Genomic DNA, 19902 nt, shown 5'->3' on the forward strand with positions numbered 1-19902 from the left:
AGCTTTTGATGTGTCACCATGTAGCTCATGTTGCTTTATATATAGTGGACCTGCGAAGTCCAATCCTACTACATTAAATGGTCGTGACGATAGAAGATGGTCTTCAGGCATCGGCGCATATTGCACGTTCCCAGGTTTGACATTGTATCTTCGGCAGAGAAGTATTTGTTGATGATTCGCTTGACTTCTTGTCGACCGCGGATGATCCAATACCGCTGTCGTATTTGCATCATAGTGCTTGCCACACCACCATGCAAAGCTTTGCAGTGAGCCTCGATCGCTACCAGAGACGAGAAAGAATGTTTCTGTGGCAGTATAACCGGATGTTTTTCGTCATATGTGGCGTCCATTCTCTCGAGTCGTCCGCCAAGCCGAAGCTGTCTGTTTTGGTCCAAGAAAGGGCGAAGATCGATCAGCATAGACTGTTTGGGGAGAGTGTGTCCAAGCTGCAGTTGTTCGACATCGTTCGCGAATACTTCCAGCTGAACATATCAGAACCAAGACATTTCAGACTTGCTAAGCTCCCGCGCCAAAATCGCTTCGCTGAATGAAGTTTGAAGTCAACGGCATCGATCCACAAAGGGAAAGACCCAGGCGGTGTCGCGCAGGAGCTTCTGCAGGTCGCTATGCTTCCTTATATCGATCACCGGGTGTAAGTTCCTGGATGACGCTTGAAGAAATACATGTTGCGTCTCAATCTCTGCCTCTTTGTTTATCGGTTTGTACTTGTTAGGTTCTGAAGGCCAGCTTGATTTTGGCTGGGACAATCATTCAGGTCCATACCACCAATAGCGACATGCACGTAGAGTCCTTATCGATATGCCTCTAGTCAGTACATCAGCCGGGTTGTCTTCGCCTGGGCAGTAGCGCCATAACGCTGTTTTAGTAACTTGCGTCATTTCAGTCACTCTGTGTTTTGCAAATTGACTCCACTTGCTATAGTTTCCGCGGATCCAGCTCAGTGTGATCATGGAGCCAGTCTACATGACGCAATGGAAATGCTTGAAATCCCATGAGGAGCAAATGTATTTTAAATATCTGGCTCCCACTACAGCGGCCATAAGCTCGAGCTTTGGAAGCGTTAATGTCTTAATAGGTGCCACTCTTGACTTCGCTACTATCAGAGAGGTAGCGGAGTTTTCACCTTCATCAAATGCTCTCAAATAGGAACATGCTCCATAAGCCTTCAGGCTGGCGTGGACGAATATATGCAGTTCAGCCTCTTTAAGTGCTCCATGCAGTCTGTCCCCCACGTAACGCGGAATCTTTATGTGGCCGGGCTGTATTACATCTGCACACCAGGCTGCCCACTGCGTCTAGATCTCCGCGGGCAGTTCTTTATCTCAGGTATGGCCTAAAACCCAAAGACGTTGAAACAAAAGCTTCGCACTGATGGTGAATGGCAATAGAATGCCAAGCGGGTCATAAATTCGAGAAGCAACCTTCTGTAGGGTACGTTTCGTGTCAAGCTGGCCAGCCACTAAATAGTGGGCCACAGACATGGAAGCAAATTTGAAGTAATCATTTCTATATCCCATTGCATTCCCAAGACCGCAGCTGCTTCTCCGTATGCTCCTTCTACTTGCTCCTCCTGGTTGTCAAAAATGTTCTGCAGCTGATGGTCATTGGTCTTCCACTCTCTGAGCTTCATGCCAGCATCTTTCATAATTGCTTTCGACTGCTCATAGATGCGCCGACCTTTATGAAATGTTTCCGCACCCACCAATAAATCGTTGACATAAACTGCCTTCTTTAATGTAGAAGCGAGCTCTTTGTCTTGACATGCGTTATCTAAGTGGTGGTGAATAGTTGCCATGAGCACGAAAGGGCTTGACGTTGATCCAAACGATACCCGTGTCATGCGCCATTCGCCGAGTTTACGGTGTTGGCTTACAAAAATAGAGTCAAACCAGAAAAACCGGAATGCATCTTGGTCAGTCTCCTGTACCTCAATTTGTAAGAATGCCTTTTCGATGTCGGAATTAATGGCGACAGGGTACCACCGAAAGCGAAGAAGGACTTGCAGGAATTCTGGATTGAGGTTCACTCCTTTACCCAAGCAGTCGTTAAGGGATGGTACACCTTGGGCGTGTGACGATGCGTCGAACACTACACGCAGTTTGGTAGTTAACGATTCCTCTCTTATTACCTCCCGATATGGCATACAGTATATGGTGTGATCTCGATCCCGAGGAGTATCCTTAGGCACCACTTCTGCGTGACCCAACTCCAGATATTGCCGGATTACTGTGTCATATCGCTGCAACATTCCCTCCATCGTTGATAGCCTCCGTGTTAATCTCTGTAGACGCGATAGTGCGATTTCCCAGTGGTTCCCTAGAAGTGGTTTCTTATCTTCCCTCCAAGGCAACGCCACATTGTATCTGTCGCTTTTCTTGCTAATGGTTTCATGGAATCGTGCAACGGACTCGTGGGAAGAAGGTGCCGTTGAATCTGCGATGCCCATTGCTTCTAGTTGCCAAAAATATTGCAAGATCTGCCAGGTTGATTCGTCATCAACAATTGCTTGCACTTTCAGAATGCAGACCATTAGGCTAGAGCCGCAGTCAAGAAAGGCTTTTTGGTGACTGGGTCCTTGTAGCGTCCATTTAAAAGCTGTATCGATTGCTACCAGTCCTGGAACTTCTGCACTTTTGACGATACGTCCCGACATGATTTGTCAGACGTGGTCAGCACCGATCAACAAGCTGAGGCTATTTTCCGTTTCCGCATCAAACTTCTTTTCGTCCACAATGACCTTGCCTTCAAGACGCAGGTTCTGAAGGAAATGGCTGTCAGCTTTCGGGGAAGCAATGTCGTGACAGATAACTGGAACAACGATTGCACACAACGTGCAGGTGTCAGAACCGTGTTGGCTACGCAGAGGAACTTCTAACACTTGCCGTCTTTCCACAGTACTTGGTGATGAACAGCCAAACGTATTCAGCGCAATTTGTGTTTCTCCCAGCACCTGTAGGTGTAATGTCTTGGTGGGATCTTCCGTGACGAAGGATCGCTAACTCCCTCTGTTGAGAATCTCTCGGACATACCTTGTGTTGCCGTTTTTGATGACAAAGGCGCGAAAAATTTGTAGATATTTACTTCACTGTGATTTGTTGTGCCCTCGCTCAGTGAATACTTGTCACACAGCATAACTGATTGTGACGACACCATTTCTACTGTGCTGCCGGAGGAGTCAACTGGACGAGAAGGTGTCGTTGTTTGGTTCGATGTATAGTGCGGGTCGCACATACTTGATGCGTGCCTCCCGTGGCAACTTGAGCAGGTGAGTTTGACGCGGCATGAACGGGCCTGATGTCCTCGGGCCGTGCATCGATAGCAGCGGTTGTCTTTCGCAAGCATTCCTTTCTTCGAATCGATGGCAAGGTTCGCGTCACAAGCGCAGGTGCCATGTTTCTTCGACTTGCAGAAAAAACACTCACCCCAGCTGCTCGATGTGTTGTGTAGTACGGAAGCCGTGCTGGTACTCCCGCTTCGAGTCCTCTGTGCACGGCCATCCAGCAGTCGGTCACTAAAGGGCTTGCACTGCTCCCGACTTCCTAGCTCTATACGTGTATAGGTGAGCAGCTCCTTTAACTCCGCATCAGATGTAGCAGCTGCCATGCTTGGCTCAGACATTGGCAGCAGACCAGTTTTCTCTTAGTGCCTGACTGCGCTTTGCACGTGTGTAGGCCAAAATGATGTCGCACCGTAGGTATTTCTGTAAAATGTCAATAAGCATAGTGGAAAAGCTAAGTGTAGGAACATTTAGCGCAGTTAGACAACGGATATTCAGCTGCACAGCATCGTAAAGACGCCTAAGGCCTCGGACGTCGCTTTCTGACTTGATGTGAGGTAGATTGCAAAGCACTGATAGGTGATGTTGCTCGATCTGTTTTCGATCTCCGAAGCGTTCCTTCAATAACTCGATGGCATCTGCATAACAGGCTTCGGAAGTCGGAAAACCACATATCGCAGCTGCCGCTTCACCCGCAAGATAATGACGTAAATAAAAGAACTTCGTCGTTGTTGACAAAGCATTGTTCAGGTGGACAGTTTGCTCAAACTGCTCCCAGAAAGCTGACCATTCATGTATATCACCTCTAAATGTTGGCATGCCAAGGTTCGGCAGCCTTGGGCCAATTGCGGTCGGCACGTCAGAAGGGGATGGGTTTGCGTTCTGAGGAGCAGCCGCAGCTGTACTGTCTCCATGTCGCAAACTGTCTTATCTTGCAGCGAATCTCAGCGAGCATGCTTATAGCTTTGTCGTTATACTCTGCTGCCACGACATACTCAGCTTTGAGCTCCTCGTCCGCTACGTGCTCCTTGAGCGCATCATTGATCTTTGAGAGCTTGTTGGTGCTCGCGGACAAACGGTCATAAATACCTGTGAGCTTGGGCTTGTCCGTGGTAGGGTCACTTAGCAGTGACCTTGCTTCTTGCAGGAGCTTGGTGTTCTTAGCTCGTTATGATAGCCAGTTTAAGAAGGAGGCACTTGCCTTAATCTTTGGCATCAATAAATTTATTTTTATGTTTATGGTCGACAATTTACATTAATCACACACCATAAGCCACTGCGAATGATTCTTGGGCCGAAGAGCGGGCTCCCAGCTATAGCAGCTGCTAGGCTACAATGGTGGGCAGTAACTCTGTCACCTTACAAGTACTATATGGCTCACTGGAAACGATTGTAAGTGATAACGGTGGACAGTTCATATTGTATGAGTTCAAGATGATCATGAAAGAAGACACTGTTCAGCGAGTTCTCACATCTGCTTATCAACTGAGCAGCAATGGACTGTCAGAAAGGTTCATCTAGACTGTAAAGAATGCTCTATGCAAAGGCCTTGCAACAGAAAGTCTTGAACAATCTAAATTTTTGATGGCTTATTGGACCACGCCACATGCGACAACGCTAGATGTACCATTTTATGTTTCTGGGTCATCAGGTGCCCACTTGTTTGGAAGCACTGAAGCCCACCTTATCGTGCACTGTGAGCACATGCCATTTTCAGTAAATGGTGCGGGGAAACACTGATCGCACTGCGTTTTAAGTAAACGAGCAAGTTTTGGTGCCCAATTTCAGGATTGAGTGATTTATTGATTGATATGTGGGATTCAATATCTCAAAACCACCATATGAATATGAGAGACGCTGTTCTGGAGGGCTCCGGAAATTTTGAGGACTTGGGGCTCTTTAACGTGCACCTGAATCTGAGCACACGGGCATACACCATTTTCGCTTCCATCGAAAATGCAGCCTCCGCAGCCGGGTTTCGATCCCATGACTTGTGGGCAGCAGCCCAGTACGACAGTAGTGAAATCTAGGTTATCGGTACGAAGCAGGCGGGATACTTGGGTGTTCGCCTGGCGTGGAACCGGGCTGTAAAAGCGACCAGAGAGTTTGTTTTCAGTCAGTTGCATTTTGTTCTACAGGGCAATAGTGGTCATCTCTGAAGGTGTGTGGTGAACTTCTTTGCCCATGTACCGCGCCAATGCAGCAGCCGAGCAGAACAATGATATCTTGAGGTTGCGCGCACAGCGGGACTCCTGTTGAAGTACTGTCAGTGAAGTGATGCGTGGGGGTCCAGTTATGGCACGCATGGCTTCGTAGTTGATCGTCTCTAGATGTGCCCACTCTGCCAGCGTGAGGTGATGAAACTGAGCGCGGTAAATGAGCCTTGGATGCAATATTGCACGGACAAGGAGGCGAGCCATGTTGGAGGTAGCACCACCAGATTCTTTCGCAATCCTTCATATGAGGTGTATTGTTTCTGATGCCTGCTGCTTGCCACTCTTGACCCAAGGTCCTGCAGATTTGGTGGTGTGAATTTTCAGGCCAAGCACGCGGAGATTCGAGGCCTCGTGTAGTGGCTGCTGATACAAAATTAACAGCAGAGGCCGAACTTTCAGTTTACGACGTCCATACTTGTTCGCAACCAACATGAACTTCGTTTTTTCTTTGGAGATTTCGAGGCCAATCTGGGTGCACCAGCTGTGGGTAATGCCGAGTGCCTCTTGCAAAGCTTGTTCTTGACAGCTTATTTCTGGGTGCGCTGTCCAATCGTCTACATAAATAATGTATTTGGCGCGGTGTATTACCGCCAGCTTCCATGCCAGTGGGAGGAGGTCCACGTTAAAAAGAACTGGTGCGAGCACAAATCCTTGTTGTGGGACATCTGTATTGGAAACAAACTTTCCAACTGGCTGACCATCTAGGCAAATGGAGAAGCTGCGATCATGAAGACAGGCTTTAACAAACACACACACTCTATTGGGAAATTTGAGCCAGTAGAGAATTCCCACAATAGCTTGATGACTCACACTATCATATGCTTTACAGATGTCCATAGACAGAATGGTGCGATCTTTCGAGATCGACCTCCAACGAGAACCTTGAATGAGAGGTAGGCAAGGTCATCTTTAGTTCCCTGATGCGGACGGAACCCAATTTGGCCAGGATGATACCAGGAGTATCTCTCGAGCCATCACGTAATGTGTGTCGATAGCATATGCTCTGTCAATGTTCCCAGTGTTGACGTGAGAGCTATCGGACGCATCTGTGTGATATTTCTTGGAGGTTTTCCTGGTTTAAGAATGGCAATTATTTCTGCATGCCGCCAAGAGTCGGGAATGGTTTCATTAGCCCAAGATTTGTTTATGACCTTCAACAAGACAAGTAGAACCTTGCTTTGCGTGTTTTTGTAAAGTTCATTAAGTATGCCATCTGGTCCCGGTGCTTTGCTTGGTTTCGATAGGTCTATTGCAGAGAAGGATTCGGCCATAGTGAATCAGCCTGTATACCCTGTACTTCGGTAAGTGTAGAAAACATACCTACATTCGCAGGCAGGCAGTTCTTAGCCGTGAATGGAGGGGGAGCCATGTCTAACGCAGGAAAGAATGTGTGGGTGACGGTGTCGGCGAATATTGGTGGAGTCTGGTCAGAGGATTATAGGGCGCAGGCTGCAGGGTCAGGAAGCCGCCGACCGCGTTCCATTGCTTGGAAAGTGCGCCATATAAAGGCATTAGACGCCGAAGGCCCAAGTGAGGAGTGCCAGTCAATCCAACGACGACGTTCCAGGTGGCATTTATGGCGTCGAGCTGTGGCTTGAAGGCATTGGACTTCCAACCTAATGGCACTTGCTGTAGGGTCACATTTTGACGTGACTTCTGCTTGACGGTGAGGTGCCCATAGATGCAGAAGCTGCAAATCGGGAGCAGGTCGTGATTCATCCACCCACAACATAATTGTCGCCTAAGCTAATGCCGCACTTATGCAATCCTAAGGGTCTGAAACAGAGCGAGAGATCGTGTTTTCTGAAATCACCCTGTATTGATCCCAATTGATGCCAACCAGGCCCTGTATTGATCCCAACAAGGCCGGCGAAGACGGCGGATTCTGTCCGAATGTAAACCCAGGTGAGTTGGGTGGTGGTCGCTACCCCCGACTCACCTCGGTTTACATGGGCTCAGGAGATCACAATGCCACCTATCCACCAAGATAAGTCCGGTGAATGAGGCAACGCGTCAGGGTGATCACACCGACGAGTGGGCACTGATACATCATTAAGAAGCATAATGTTTGCATCCATAAATGTATCGTGCACACTTACGCCACGTGTACTGCAATAAGCATAACCCCACGTAATGTGAGGCGCGTTAAAGTCGCCTACTACCATGATGGGACATCCAGGATGCTGTCGCCTTAAGTGCGTCAAGCACCCAAGAGACATCCGAGCCTCACGACCACTGCACGGACGGGCATAAAACGAAACAATGATGGCGCCGGTGTGTCACAAATGAACTAAAACAGCCACGACTTGCTGCCATTAAGTACACCATCGCGAAAGGTCCACATGAGTTTGATGAAAAGTGGATCGCACATAAACTGCTACCTTTCCAGGGGGAACATCTGGCGTAGAGTACCAGCGATCTAACATTGGAGGTGAAAGGTACGCTACATAACCAGATATGGATGGCAGGCCATTAGATTCCTGCAGAAGCAAAGCCCATGCACGCAGCTTCTCATATTTGAGATGCTGGCTTAGCTCTCCCACTTTTTTGGCAAGACTGCGGCAGTTCCATTGTAGAATGCCTTCCAGTGAATGTGATGTGGAAGCCATCATGGATTGAGATTAGCCACTAGCACCGAACTGAAGTGCATCTTTTGGGTAATCTGCAGCAAGTAGGAAGGCCAGGACTCAGGCTTGCTAAGATGGCTGGTAGCTTTGTATACTACTTTGTCTTCTCACACGTATAATTTTGCCAGCTATGAAGACACGTCGCGGCGATAATAAAATATTTTCTTCAGAGGCTGTCAGTAGATGTGATAAACATTTTTTGAGACACCCAATAGAGGATACTTAGAATTTAGTTTTGAGGTAAGATTTATTCTATTCAGGTATTCAAAAGTGTGCCAGGACTAGCTGGCCTGTTCAGTTTATCTCTAGGTTCGAATTAGCAGGTTTCCAACGATACGTGGTACTTTACTTCCCAAAACTACGACGTGATTATGAGAGACTCTATAGCGGAGAGCTCTGAAAATTTCGAGGATCTGGTCGAAACATTTCACCTTCGAAAAGATACCCCGGTTGCAGGGACCGAACCTTTAGTTTAGTAGCCAAGCACTGTAACCCCTGCTCCACTGTGGCAGATGTCCAAAATTATTGAAAATCTGCTGTACGTAACTTCTGCAAGAATTCTTGAGGGATTGTTTTTCTAGAAAATGAGGTAAATTGATGTGCACAGTTTCAATCTGCAATTCGTAAAGCTTTCAGTGTGAGCACGTGTTCATCCTCATTTTCTCTTTGTGTGGTCCTTATTTTTCACTTCAATGTTTTTTTTCTCCATATTTAGTGCTGTATGCAAACTTGATAGAATTAGCAGTCTTTTCTTGAGAGTTATCATAGTTATTGACAACCAGTCAGCTTGTAGACTTGTTTGGATACCTTGAGAGTACAGATGAGAGCTCTGTGTGCTTGGGTTACAGCTTTGAAAACAGTTGTGCATTTCAGTAAACAGACCAGCCAAATATATAATCTTGATTTGTTGAACACTACTGGCATCTTGCTTCACTTCTTCACAAGTTTAGCCGACTATGTATTGTTACTAACTTACTAGCTATAATAGTGACGACATTACTAAATGACATTACTTGCCAACTAGCAATCACTAAGTATGCATGCTCACGTGTGCTCTTTTGTGTTGTCCTTGTTTGTGATGCTCAATGGTGCTTGAATGTAACTAGTAATGTCATTTCTCTCATATGTCATGAAGATAACGTAATGTTAGTGCTGTGAAACGTCACCAATTCATTTGTAATTAAGCAAGATAGGTATTTATAAACATATGAGAAAATCATGGGCCTCAGGCAGTTTTATAGCGCGTTGAGTTGAATTTTTCCGAAAAAAAGAAAAAGATTTCCTAACATGGTCAAATTACTTTATTGCGATTATTTAGTGTTCGAAACATGTAAAGTCGGGCAAGAACTGTACATAAAATGAAGAACAGTTACTTCGTGTCAGGATTACTCAGAACTGATTGTATGTCTTGCAACACGGGTCTATGCACAGCTTCTTATCGTCGTTTGCACACATAACGTGTGTCTTCGTTCTCTTCTTGAAGTGATGAGTTGTGCTGACAAACACACAGCATTTTGTCTGCGTGTGGCTGCCTTTGGCAGAGTAAGCTTGCTAATCAACAAGAACGAGAATACCTTGTAAGTGTTGGTGATAAGCAAGCTAAGAGCAGCGCCAATAAAGAAGAAAATTTACTTCCTCTGGCGCTGCAAGGCAGTGGCGTTAAAGGTAAAATCGGGTTTCGTGTGGCTCCGTTTTGATCATATGGCAAAACAGAAACCGCAAAGAGACGTTCTTCATCGTCGTTGCTGCAGACCACATAATGGGCTGGCACTATGCATCAGTTCTGTTTATTTCTGCAAGAAAGTGGCACGGTCAATTCCAACTCTCGCTTTAAGTCCTAGGAGTTGGCAGTACCTCCCAAGAGCATGCATCATCATTACGGTATGAAATTTCAAGCGGAGCATCGAAAACTTGACCTCAAACGGCAAAAACTTGGGAGGGGGGGGGGAGGGAGGGGGGGGAGGGACAGGAAACCACTGCTGTACGTGTGAGGCAAAAATGCTCAAAGGTTAAGTGTTTTCCATCATAAAAATCGCATGCAGTCTCAAATTGAGTGAGAATGAGTTTTCTGTGAACTTATTCGACTAAAAATGTTGTTTTGCCTGAGTGTCAGTGTTTCCATGTAACAGTAGACAAAGGATAGGATAAGTGCATGCAATTTGTCATAAATATTAAATTTTTTACATAACAGTTGTAGAACATATCTTTGTTGTGAATATAAAAGCAGTGAAGCTAGATATTTTGTGTTGTCTGATGCTAAAAGGTCTATCAAAATGTGTTGGAGACTGAAAGTCATGGCATTTTCCGAGTTATACGTATGATCTCTTGCGAAAATTTGCTAGAACCTGCTTTTTCATGGACGAGAATCTATTAAAACATCCAGCGATTCGGAGCCATCTTGCACAAATCTTTTCTGATACTGCATAGAGTTTCTCACAAAATACATAGAGGGAAATGTGGTTTCCTCTTAAGGGGTCTCTTATGTGGTTTCCTCTTAAGGGGTCTTAAATTTCTTAAGGGGTCCCGTTGGAGCACTGGGAAGGACGGTATATGTGTCTGCAAGGCTTGTGTTGGCCGGTATTGAGTGAGGCTTCGCTCAAAAGTGAATACGACTGCGTAAATAAAGCTTCTTTAAAACAAAATGTTTAGAAGCGTGTCTCATCCACGTGTATTATATTCTAAAATAATTGCCCCCTCACTTTGATGGAACAATCAAATGGCTAAAGAAAAAAAATAGACGACATAAAGTGGCAGAAGGAACGCTTGCTTTGTCGTTTGCTTGCCGTTTAGCGCCCGTTGGTTGCTTCTTACGCTTTGTGAAATTGTACATTGACGCAGAAGGTTCTAGTGTTAAATAAAACACGTTCATTTGCAATGACAAAAAACAAACAGCTTATTACATGCTCCTTTAGTAAGAAATCGACCATTTTCATGTGAAGCCAGACGCATCTTTAGGTTATACAAATCAGAGTCTTGTTTGAAGCCCACATATCCTGGAATTCCCTTGCATGCAGCAGCTCACTAGCACCAGATTTTTCTTTAGGCGATTTCGTGAGAAACTCTCTGCGATACTGTAGAAATGTTTTTTATTTGTCCTAGAATTGTATGATGTGTCAGTCTTTGTTGATTTAACTTGTGAGAATGCAAAATCTATGCTTCCATAACCCCTTTCTCACAAACAGAAATGCCAGCCCCATTGGGAATGGCTCTTCACTGCGAGCAGACAAGAATGGCACGTCGAGCGAGTACAGGCTGCAACTTCTCGATGGCACAGTTAGTCCCAAACTGTGGGACTCAATTCTGCAAGATGACTCACTGGGGCACACGAGCTGCCTCGTGCCCCCCTCTCCTGCCAGCCCTGAGAAGTCTTTCGACTACAAAGAAGCTCCGGAGGCATTTAGGTGCACGGATGCGACAAGCAGCAAAGGCCGGGATATTCTGCCACATGCTGCGGTGCAGACTGTGCCGGAGACGTTGGAATGTGAGCTCTATGATGGCCGTGCTGATGATGAAATTGCAACATACCAGCCGCAGCATTCAGCAGTCGTAGAGGAAGACAGCAATGAGGGTTTCGTTCAATCGAGACAAGCTGTAGAACAAGTGCCAAACAACAATTTTGTGAAGGAAGAAGAAATGGAAGCTGAATTAACCAACAAGGAAGTGAGCCTTTTAGTTGTAAATGAGCGGGAAGACAATCTCGTTGTTGCTGACTCAGAAGAATCTCCTAGCCTTCTCCAACAGGACAAAGTCACTCGCCTTGCATCACCACGCGAGATTTGGGACATCGACGAGGATGCGCCCTCCAATGCCTTGTCGACCGTGACTCCCGCACGGGAAATGCCTTGTCGCCGCCTGCAGTCTGTAGCGGATGATGGCAACAGGTCGCCCAGTCTGCTGGATGCATTTGCTAAACCGAGGAGTGTGTCGGACCCTTGTACAAGCGATGCCGTGAAAGAAATGTACCCTTCATGCCCACCTGCCAGTGATGTGATCATACGTGACAATGACTTGCCTCGCAAGCAGGTGCAACGAGATAACGGAAAACTTTCCCTGTTGAGGAAGCATTGTGCCTCGCCAGCTGAGCCTGCTGAAGTGTTCATGGTTCAGCCCACTAGCCGAGCAAAGCGAAAGAAGCAGACCAAGCTGTCTGACAGGTGCGCCTTTGTGAGCTTTTGTAAGCTTTGTTGCTGCTCGTTTGGGTCATGTGTAAGTGCATTTCATGTGAGCATTGGGTTGTCTTGCAAACACAGGGGAAGTAATGAACCAATATCAATTAGCCAAATCTACCATTTTCCATAACGTTTTTGTGCCCACAAAATCATCATGAGTATAAGCTTTCCGTGCCCACAAAATTATAATGTGTGTATTGCTCTAAGTACATGGTTTCAGATTTCAGATTTTTTTCAGATTTTCAGATTTTTATTGATATGAATGCAAGAATGTTACATGTGTTTAGTATACAAAAGGAGGTTCCAAAGTCAAAGACCATATCGGAACCTCATGTTAAGGGCAAATTATGGTAAAACAGTGTTAGAGGCAACATGAGCAATAATTAAAATTATACTAAACACATTTACACCGGAACACACACACACACACGCTCACAAACACACACATACAATACACACACATGTATATGACACACTAAATGAAGACAAAATATACACAATAAAACAATATGAAGTGATGAATAATGCAAGCAGTATAATTGAAAAAGAATACAAAAAGTTGTAATACATGAAATGTGGACATAGAAACAAGGTGAAGCTATGGAAAGAAACTGTAATACTAAGCATGCATAATGTGTAATTTTAGTTTGTCTTAAATTGATGAAAGTTTCTTGCACTTTTTATAGAAGCTGGTAGTGTGTTCCAAAATGATATGGATGAAAATTCAGTAGTAAGTTCACCATAATTAGTTTGTATCTTAGGCAAAAGAAGGTTATTGTTACGTGCAAATCTAGTATTACTATAGGGAACAAGGTCAGAAGATGAGAAGCAGATTGGAGATAGTGCCTTGGTTATGGATTTATAGAATGTGATGCCTAAGTTGTAGCTGAGGAGCGCTGAGATGGTTAAGATGATGTTATCATGAAGTAGGAATTTACCGTTGGAAAAACGTGAAAGATTATTAACGATAGGTATGGATTGGTTCGGTAGTACTTCTAGGGAACCCAAATGAGTGTTATAGGTGTTATTTGAGCACATTATGCCATAATTAATATGAGAATGAACGAATGAGTAGTAGAGTGACAGTAGTGTGGCACTTGTGAAGTATGAAGGAGTTTTAATTAGAATGTGGGTATTGTATGCTACTTTCTTTTTGATGTGAGAAATATGATCTATGTATTTCAAGTAGTAGTCAAGAAAAATTCCAAGAAAAGATAAGCAGGGACTGGGAGAAATAAAGTGTGAGCCAAAAGTCAAAGAAGGGAAGGATGCTGAAAATTTTTGATGCGATGAAAATAAGACTAGTTTAAGTCTTGGTTGCATTAATAGTTAACAAGCTAACACTGCACCAACTTGAAACGTTTTCCAAGTCAGTGCTTAGCTTGTCAACGAGAAGTGAAATGCTTTTGTCAGAAGTAAATATGATAGTGTCATCGGCATACAAAATGGAATTAGTGAAGGACAAACAGTTAGGAAGATCATTAAGATAAATCTAAAATAGAAGCGATCTCAAAATGGATCGTTGAGGAACACCAATATTAGTAGATAAGTAATTGTGCTGGCACTATAAAAAAAAATAAAATAAAGAAAGGATGAGATATTGTAACAAATGTAGCAGCCTCACAACAACGATGTTCTATTTACACGGTTTATTAAGGGCGAACTTGTGCCCAAAGTGAACGACGCACAGCAATTAAGATCCAAGGGTGGTAGTCCTCGTGAGCCTCTGCCTCGAGCACCCTCGTTCTCTTCTTCTTCATGCGCGTTGTCTGTTCGGCGGAGTACCGGGCGCATGCAGGGCCGGCTCGTGCATTGCGGCTAGCTTCGTCGCTCGTAGTCGTGCCGTTAGCATTTCTCTGGTTCCCAACGTCCGCGTTGTGGGAGCAATGGTAATTTCCTGTGGCAATATTGTTGGCTTCAAGAGATTGAGTGATCAAATCGAATGGTTTTCAAGCAAGTCAGTGTTGCATGATTTTCAGGAGGGGTGGGGCGAGGAGGAGGAGCATTTTTCAAAACAGTAGAAGAATTTTAAATTAGCAGTGAAATCGCAGAGGCTGTTTGCAAAGGTGAGAGTGCCTGCTCAGCATTTTACAGAAGTCAGCCAGGATGCGCCAAATAACTAAAAAGCACTGTCTGAAAGCAAAAGTAAAGCATGAAATGATGGGACACAGGAAACAAGCAGATGGCTGTGTTCCATCACTTTGCACACTATTTTTATTGTCAGACAATGCACCAACTTGCCCAGTAATGCATCCTATTAAACTTCAAAGCTGTTTTTCTATTCAAGTTCCTCAGTTAGCCAAACACTCTTTAGTGGATTCATTAGAGGCATGTATCCAACGTGCGTAACTATTTTTTTTACCAGGCTGACCTCACGTAGACTTTATAACGAAATTACCTGTGACATAACATATATTATTCATTAGAGACATTACGTAAGAGTCTGCTAGATTTACTGCATTTGGTTATGCGCTGTATTGACGTTCTTTACATTTACAATAATGGTAGTGGTTTGTTTGCACAGCATTTGATTGAAGGCTGTCATGATCTTGCTTGGCCACTTCCTATGGTGCTGCTCCTGGTGAGGGCTTATCTAGTCACTCAGCAGATAAACGAGTGAGTTAAACCAAGTTGTTGAATATCAGATTCTTCTGCGGCCACCTTACCATATTGTGTGTCACAATATAGTAGAATGAAACTGAAACTGGGCGTGGAAAAAGTTGTTGAAGCATTCAGAAGGCTGCGTGGTTTGCTTCTACTTTGGCCTTGGGCATTAACTGAAAAATGTTTATTGTTGCGCTGCCTTGCAAAGTAGACCAACATGCTTGCTCGAACTAGCTGGTTATGAGTAAATAAAATCACGTGCAGTGCAGAGGACGCGGACTTTAAGAGGCAACACACAATGTGCTGCATGCATTATTTTTTGAACGCCAAGTGTATTTAGTCCTGTGCATGGTTTTAAGTATGTTGAGATCTAGCTGTAATTAGCATTGCAAATTGGGACATACTCAATAGGAAGCCGTGGGCTAGATGGTAAGCTACAAAGTGGAAGACACAGAACACTTGAAATGAGGACATCTACCTGCATGGAAATAAACAGCAAAAAGCATGGACATAGAACACTTGTCCTTTTTTTATCGTTTTTTTTTTCTGAGAGGGCATTTTGTCGTTTGAAATTGCTTTATTCTTCAGTGTCAAGACTCCACTCATAAAAAGAGACTGGAACATGGTGGCGCCTGTATGAGCATGTCCCAGTTTGGGCCGCTCATTTCACAAGCATGAAGAGGTGAAAAACAGCATGTTGAAAGCCCCTTCAGAACACTACACTATGCTACCCAATGTCTCTTTACTTTTTTACAGGTACTTCATCTCGGTCAACCGCAGTATGGTGCCAGCAACCAGGTCATCCAGCACATCAAGGAAAAAGGAACTGTCTCAGGCTCGTTTGGATGACTCGCTGTTGTCAACGCAGAGTAAGCGCATTGACCTGGACGAGACATTTGTTGAACCTGAACTTCTGCGAGACTTCAAGATGCCAATTGTGGCCAACGCTTTGCACTCTACAGGTCTTGTGCAAAATGGTGACCCTGCCACTGAAGTCAAAAAAGGTTAGACACTGTCCCCTAGGCGACATTCTTTGAGCGGTTATATTCTGTCCTGATCCCCCTTACAGGTTTATGTCTATCAAATTGACCCACGGTAGGCTCACTTCTATAACGATGTTGGCTCAGTTTCTTTATGGCAAGAAGCTTTTCAGCAACTTGCTCGAAATACGAAAGCAAGTTTAAGATTACCATTTATGGTAGCTGGTCTTATCACATATTTAGTATTCAAACTCACTCACTGATATGTATACTAATGTTGTTGCTATCCTGTCTGCTTGAAAAATTTTCCACATCGTCATCTCTCATGCTTTCCTCAGTTGAGGTCACAATGTACTGCACTAATGTGTTACATGGATGATAATCGTACACGCATATTGCCAATATCAGATACCTTGTGCATGGGTGCCTGACGAAGAGGACGAAGCTCTGTCGCCGTTCGCTTTCTGAGCTGTACCGATCAGCACTGCAACGGCTATTTTAAACATATTGTGCAAACAGTTGGCAGACTACAGTCTACCAACTCGTCATTCACGTAACAATATGATTCTTGTTTGCAAGCATTAAAGTAGTATTTTATAAGAAGAGGGTGAACATTTTCATAAGGGACGTGTTCGTGATATCGAATCCCAGCTGTGGCTGTTGCATTTCAATGGAGCTGAAATACTAGAGGCCTGTGTGCTTAGATTTAGGTGGATGTTATGGAGTGACAAGACTGCAAATAAGTGTTCTGTACCAAAAAATAGAAACGATGCTCGCAACTGCTTCAAAAGATTTTTAACTGTAGTGACCTCACTACCTGATTTATGATGAAAAATCTAGAAACAATGGTTGTGCGTTTGAGCCGACTTTTCGACAAGTGGACTTGTCTTCCTCAAGGCTAGAACAGGACAGTTCTGTTCCAGCCTTGAGGAAGACAAGTCCGCTTGTAAGAGCGTCGGCTCGACACAATGGATTGTTCATTACAGGTGTCCATCTTCCCCTCCCTACTGTTTTTTGGATGCACCTGCTTTTTGTGCCGTTTCCCATAGACTAAAGCTTATCCACGGGCAATCTTTACCTGAAAATGCATGCAGTTAACCCTATGTGCTTCACATTGTTTGAATTCGCCTTGGCATTTGGGCACTTTTTTGGGGTGAACAGTCTGTGCATACATGGTGGTGGTGACAATACGCGTGCCATGTTCATGCGATAGCATTAAAGAGCTTGTTTTGCAGAAATTTTGGTGTCATTGCAGTCATTGACGTCATTGGCTGTGAGCGAAAAAGCATGATCTTATACATGTCCGAAAAATAATTAATGATACAAATAATAAAATAAGTAATAAAAAAATTTCATGTCATTCACGTGGCAAGTGGATGTTCTACCACATAGCCACACGTCTGCTTGTAAATACAGGGAAAATAACTTCCTCTGCTTGGAAATGCAGTGAAAGTAGCTTTCATGCTTTACAAACACATGTTGAGGAAACTATCGCAGATCAGAAAAAAACAGACTGCTTTGTTTTAGTTAAACAAAAGAACTAATTTTATTTCGATGGGAATGCTCGTTGCTGAGGGAGGTCGGGAGAATACAAGGTTGCCATTTGGCAAAAAGAAAAAGGCTGAACTTGGCAGTTTCTTCATACTCCCCCCGGAATGAGCCTCTGGTCATTCGTCCATGTATTTCATGGGGTATAAGAGTTGAACTGGTATTCTCAACGTGGCTTCGTTCGGCATGCACACCATGCAGGCAATGATTTTCCCATCACGCCCTAGAAGAACTTCGGCCACTTCTTCGGTTTTCCAGAGCTGCCCCGGCAGATGATGTTTATCAAATAAGACGAGGGTTCCTTGCTTTAGTGCACTTGATGAATTTGTCACAGAGAAATGTGCTGATCGGAGACTCTTGAAGTACTCTCTCTGCTATCGATGCCAAAACGGGTCGGTAATTCTTTGTCGGTAGTGCCAGCGACGAGTGAGTTCACGAGATTTATAGGTGACTTCAACAATGGAGCGGCTATCAGGAAGAGTTGAGTCTCTGACCTATCAGGAAATGAGACGGTGTTAGAGGTTTGGGTTCGTTCATGTCTGTGTAGACGTAGGTCAGGGGTCGAGAGTTGAGGATAGCTTCGATTTCAATTAGTATTGTCTTAAGCTCCTTGAAACTGCAGTAGCTGTTTCCCAAGACTTTCTTCAGAGATGCTTTCACAGAATGAACCACTCTCTCCCAGAATCCGCCCCACCAAGCTGCTTTTTCAATCATGAAGTTCCAGCGGATCTGGTAGTTTGAGAATAAATTCTACATGTCTTCTCCTTGTATCGTGGTCCGCAGTCTCTGTAGATCCTTAGAAGCACGCTTGAAAGTCCTAGCATTATCTGAAAAAATGACTCGACAGACCCCCTCCTCGAGATGAATCTTCGGAAGGCCATCAGAAAGTTAGGGGTCGACATGTCAGTCACCATTTCAAGGTGTATTGCTCGCGTAACAGCACATGTGAAAATGACGCTGTAAGACTTCCTGTTGCCTCCTTGATCTTTTGTGTTCCGTGGCCCAGCAATGTCAACACCTGTTACATCAAAGGGTGGTGCTTGTGTTACCCTTTCACAAGGCAGAGGAGCGACTGGTGCAGTAGTCGCACGGCTGTTGAAACGATTGCATGTCACACATTTTCTTAGTGCCTTTTCACCATTTGCCTTCCTCACACTATCCAGTACCTCTCTCTCAATTCGGTGAGGGTCTCTAGAGTTCCACCATGCAGGAGGCGACGGTAAGCTGCATAGATGACGAGCTCTGGGATGGGATGCCTCAAGGGAAGGATAATCGGATGTTTAACGGTGTAGGACACCTCGGCAGCATTCAGGCTTCCTCCTACTCTTGAAACAACCTCGTCGCAGAAGACTCCTAGATCTCGTATCAGGGAGTCACTTGGCATGCGTATTGAGCGGGAAAGACATTGCAGTTCATTTCGGAAAGCTTCTAATTGTGTCTGAAGTATCAAATAAGTGTGTGCGTCTTGAACTTCGTCTGTGGTAAGAGGCCCATCATGTTTCTCATAGGGGTTCTTGAATTTGTGAACAAATTGCAGTACCAGGCAATAACTCCAACAGTTTAGAGAGGGTGCTGTATTTTTGCAGAGGTAATATGGATTCACTCAGTCCCGTTGTGAACTCAAAATGTCTTTTCTTCCTCCTCGGCCATCGTCATGTCAGCGGTGTATTCATGATTTGGCCAGCAAGGAGGTGGCTGTGCAAGCCAGGCAGGCTCGTTTCACCACACTGAGCATGCCCTAAGTACTTTAGGTGGACTCCCCTTGTCAGGAGGTCGGCAGGATTTTCACTGCCTGGACAGTGATTCCAGAGCTCTGGATCCGTTCTCTGCTGAATTTCCAAAACTCGGTTGGCGACAAAGGGCTTCTATTGTCGGGGGGACCTCGTACCCAATGTAGTGCAATAGATGAGTCTGTCCACATGTGCCATCTGTCTATAGGGCGACCCAATGATTGTTCCAAGCATTCCTTTAATCGAGAACCTATAACCATGCCCATCAATTCTAGTCTAGAAAGAGGCAATTTTTTTATCGGTGCTACTCGAGACGTTGAAAGAACGAGAGTCACCGTGGCTTCGTTGATTCCATGTGTGCGTAAATACGCAAAAGCACCGTATGCTTTGGGGCTCACATCAGTGAAAATATGCACTTCCTTCCAGCTGTCATTGGGCAAGACACTGTATCGTCTTGGCACTGTTAGGTCCGTTAGATAGTGTAACTGAGTGTGCCACTGCGTCCAACAATTCTTGACGTCTTCGGGTAGAGGAGCGTCCCACTCAATACCCAGTTCCCACAGTGTTTGGAACATAAGTTTGGTTGTCACTGTGACTGGAGAAATTAGACCAAACGGGTCATAGATACAAGCTGATGCCTGCATCATGATTCGTTTGGTGTTGCTGTTTTGATCCAAAAAGTCCAAGATGGCCTCCAGAGAAAACGCCAGATGATCTCTATCCTTGTCCA

At 44.8% G+C, this 19902-nt stretch overlaps 1 protein-coding gene across 9 annotated transcripts in view; it reads left to right on the forward strand.

The window, feature by feature from the left end:
- LOC119170873 (uncharacterized) overlaps window positions 1-19902 on the forward strand; it is a 127052-nt gene that overhangs the window by 35841 nt on the left and 71309 nt on the right. For all 9 annotated transcript variants that reach the window (XM_075886502.1, XM_075886503.1, XM_075886508.1 and 6 more), the window contains 2 exons: window positions 11324-12295; window positions 15671-15918. In XM_075886502.1, the coding sequence (XP_075742617.1) occupies window positions 11324-12295; window positions 15671-15918 (1220 nt within the window). The remainder of the gene's footprint in view (window positions 1-11323; window positions 12296-15670; window positions 15919-19902) is intronic.

Source organism: Rhipicephalus microplus, chromosome 2 (genome assembly GCF_043290135.1).
Source record: "Rhipicephalus microplus isolate Deutch F79 chromosome 2, USDA_Rmic, whole genome shotgun sequence".
In the NCBI taxonomy this organism is placed as follows: domain Eukaryota; kingdom Metazoa; phylum Arthropoda; class Arachnida; order Ixodida; family Ixodidae; genus Rhipicephalus; species Rhipicephalus microplus.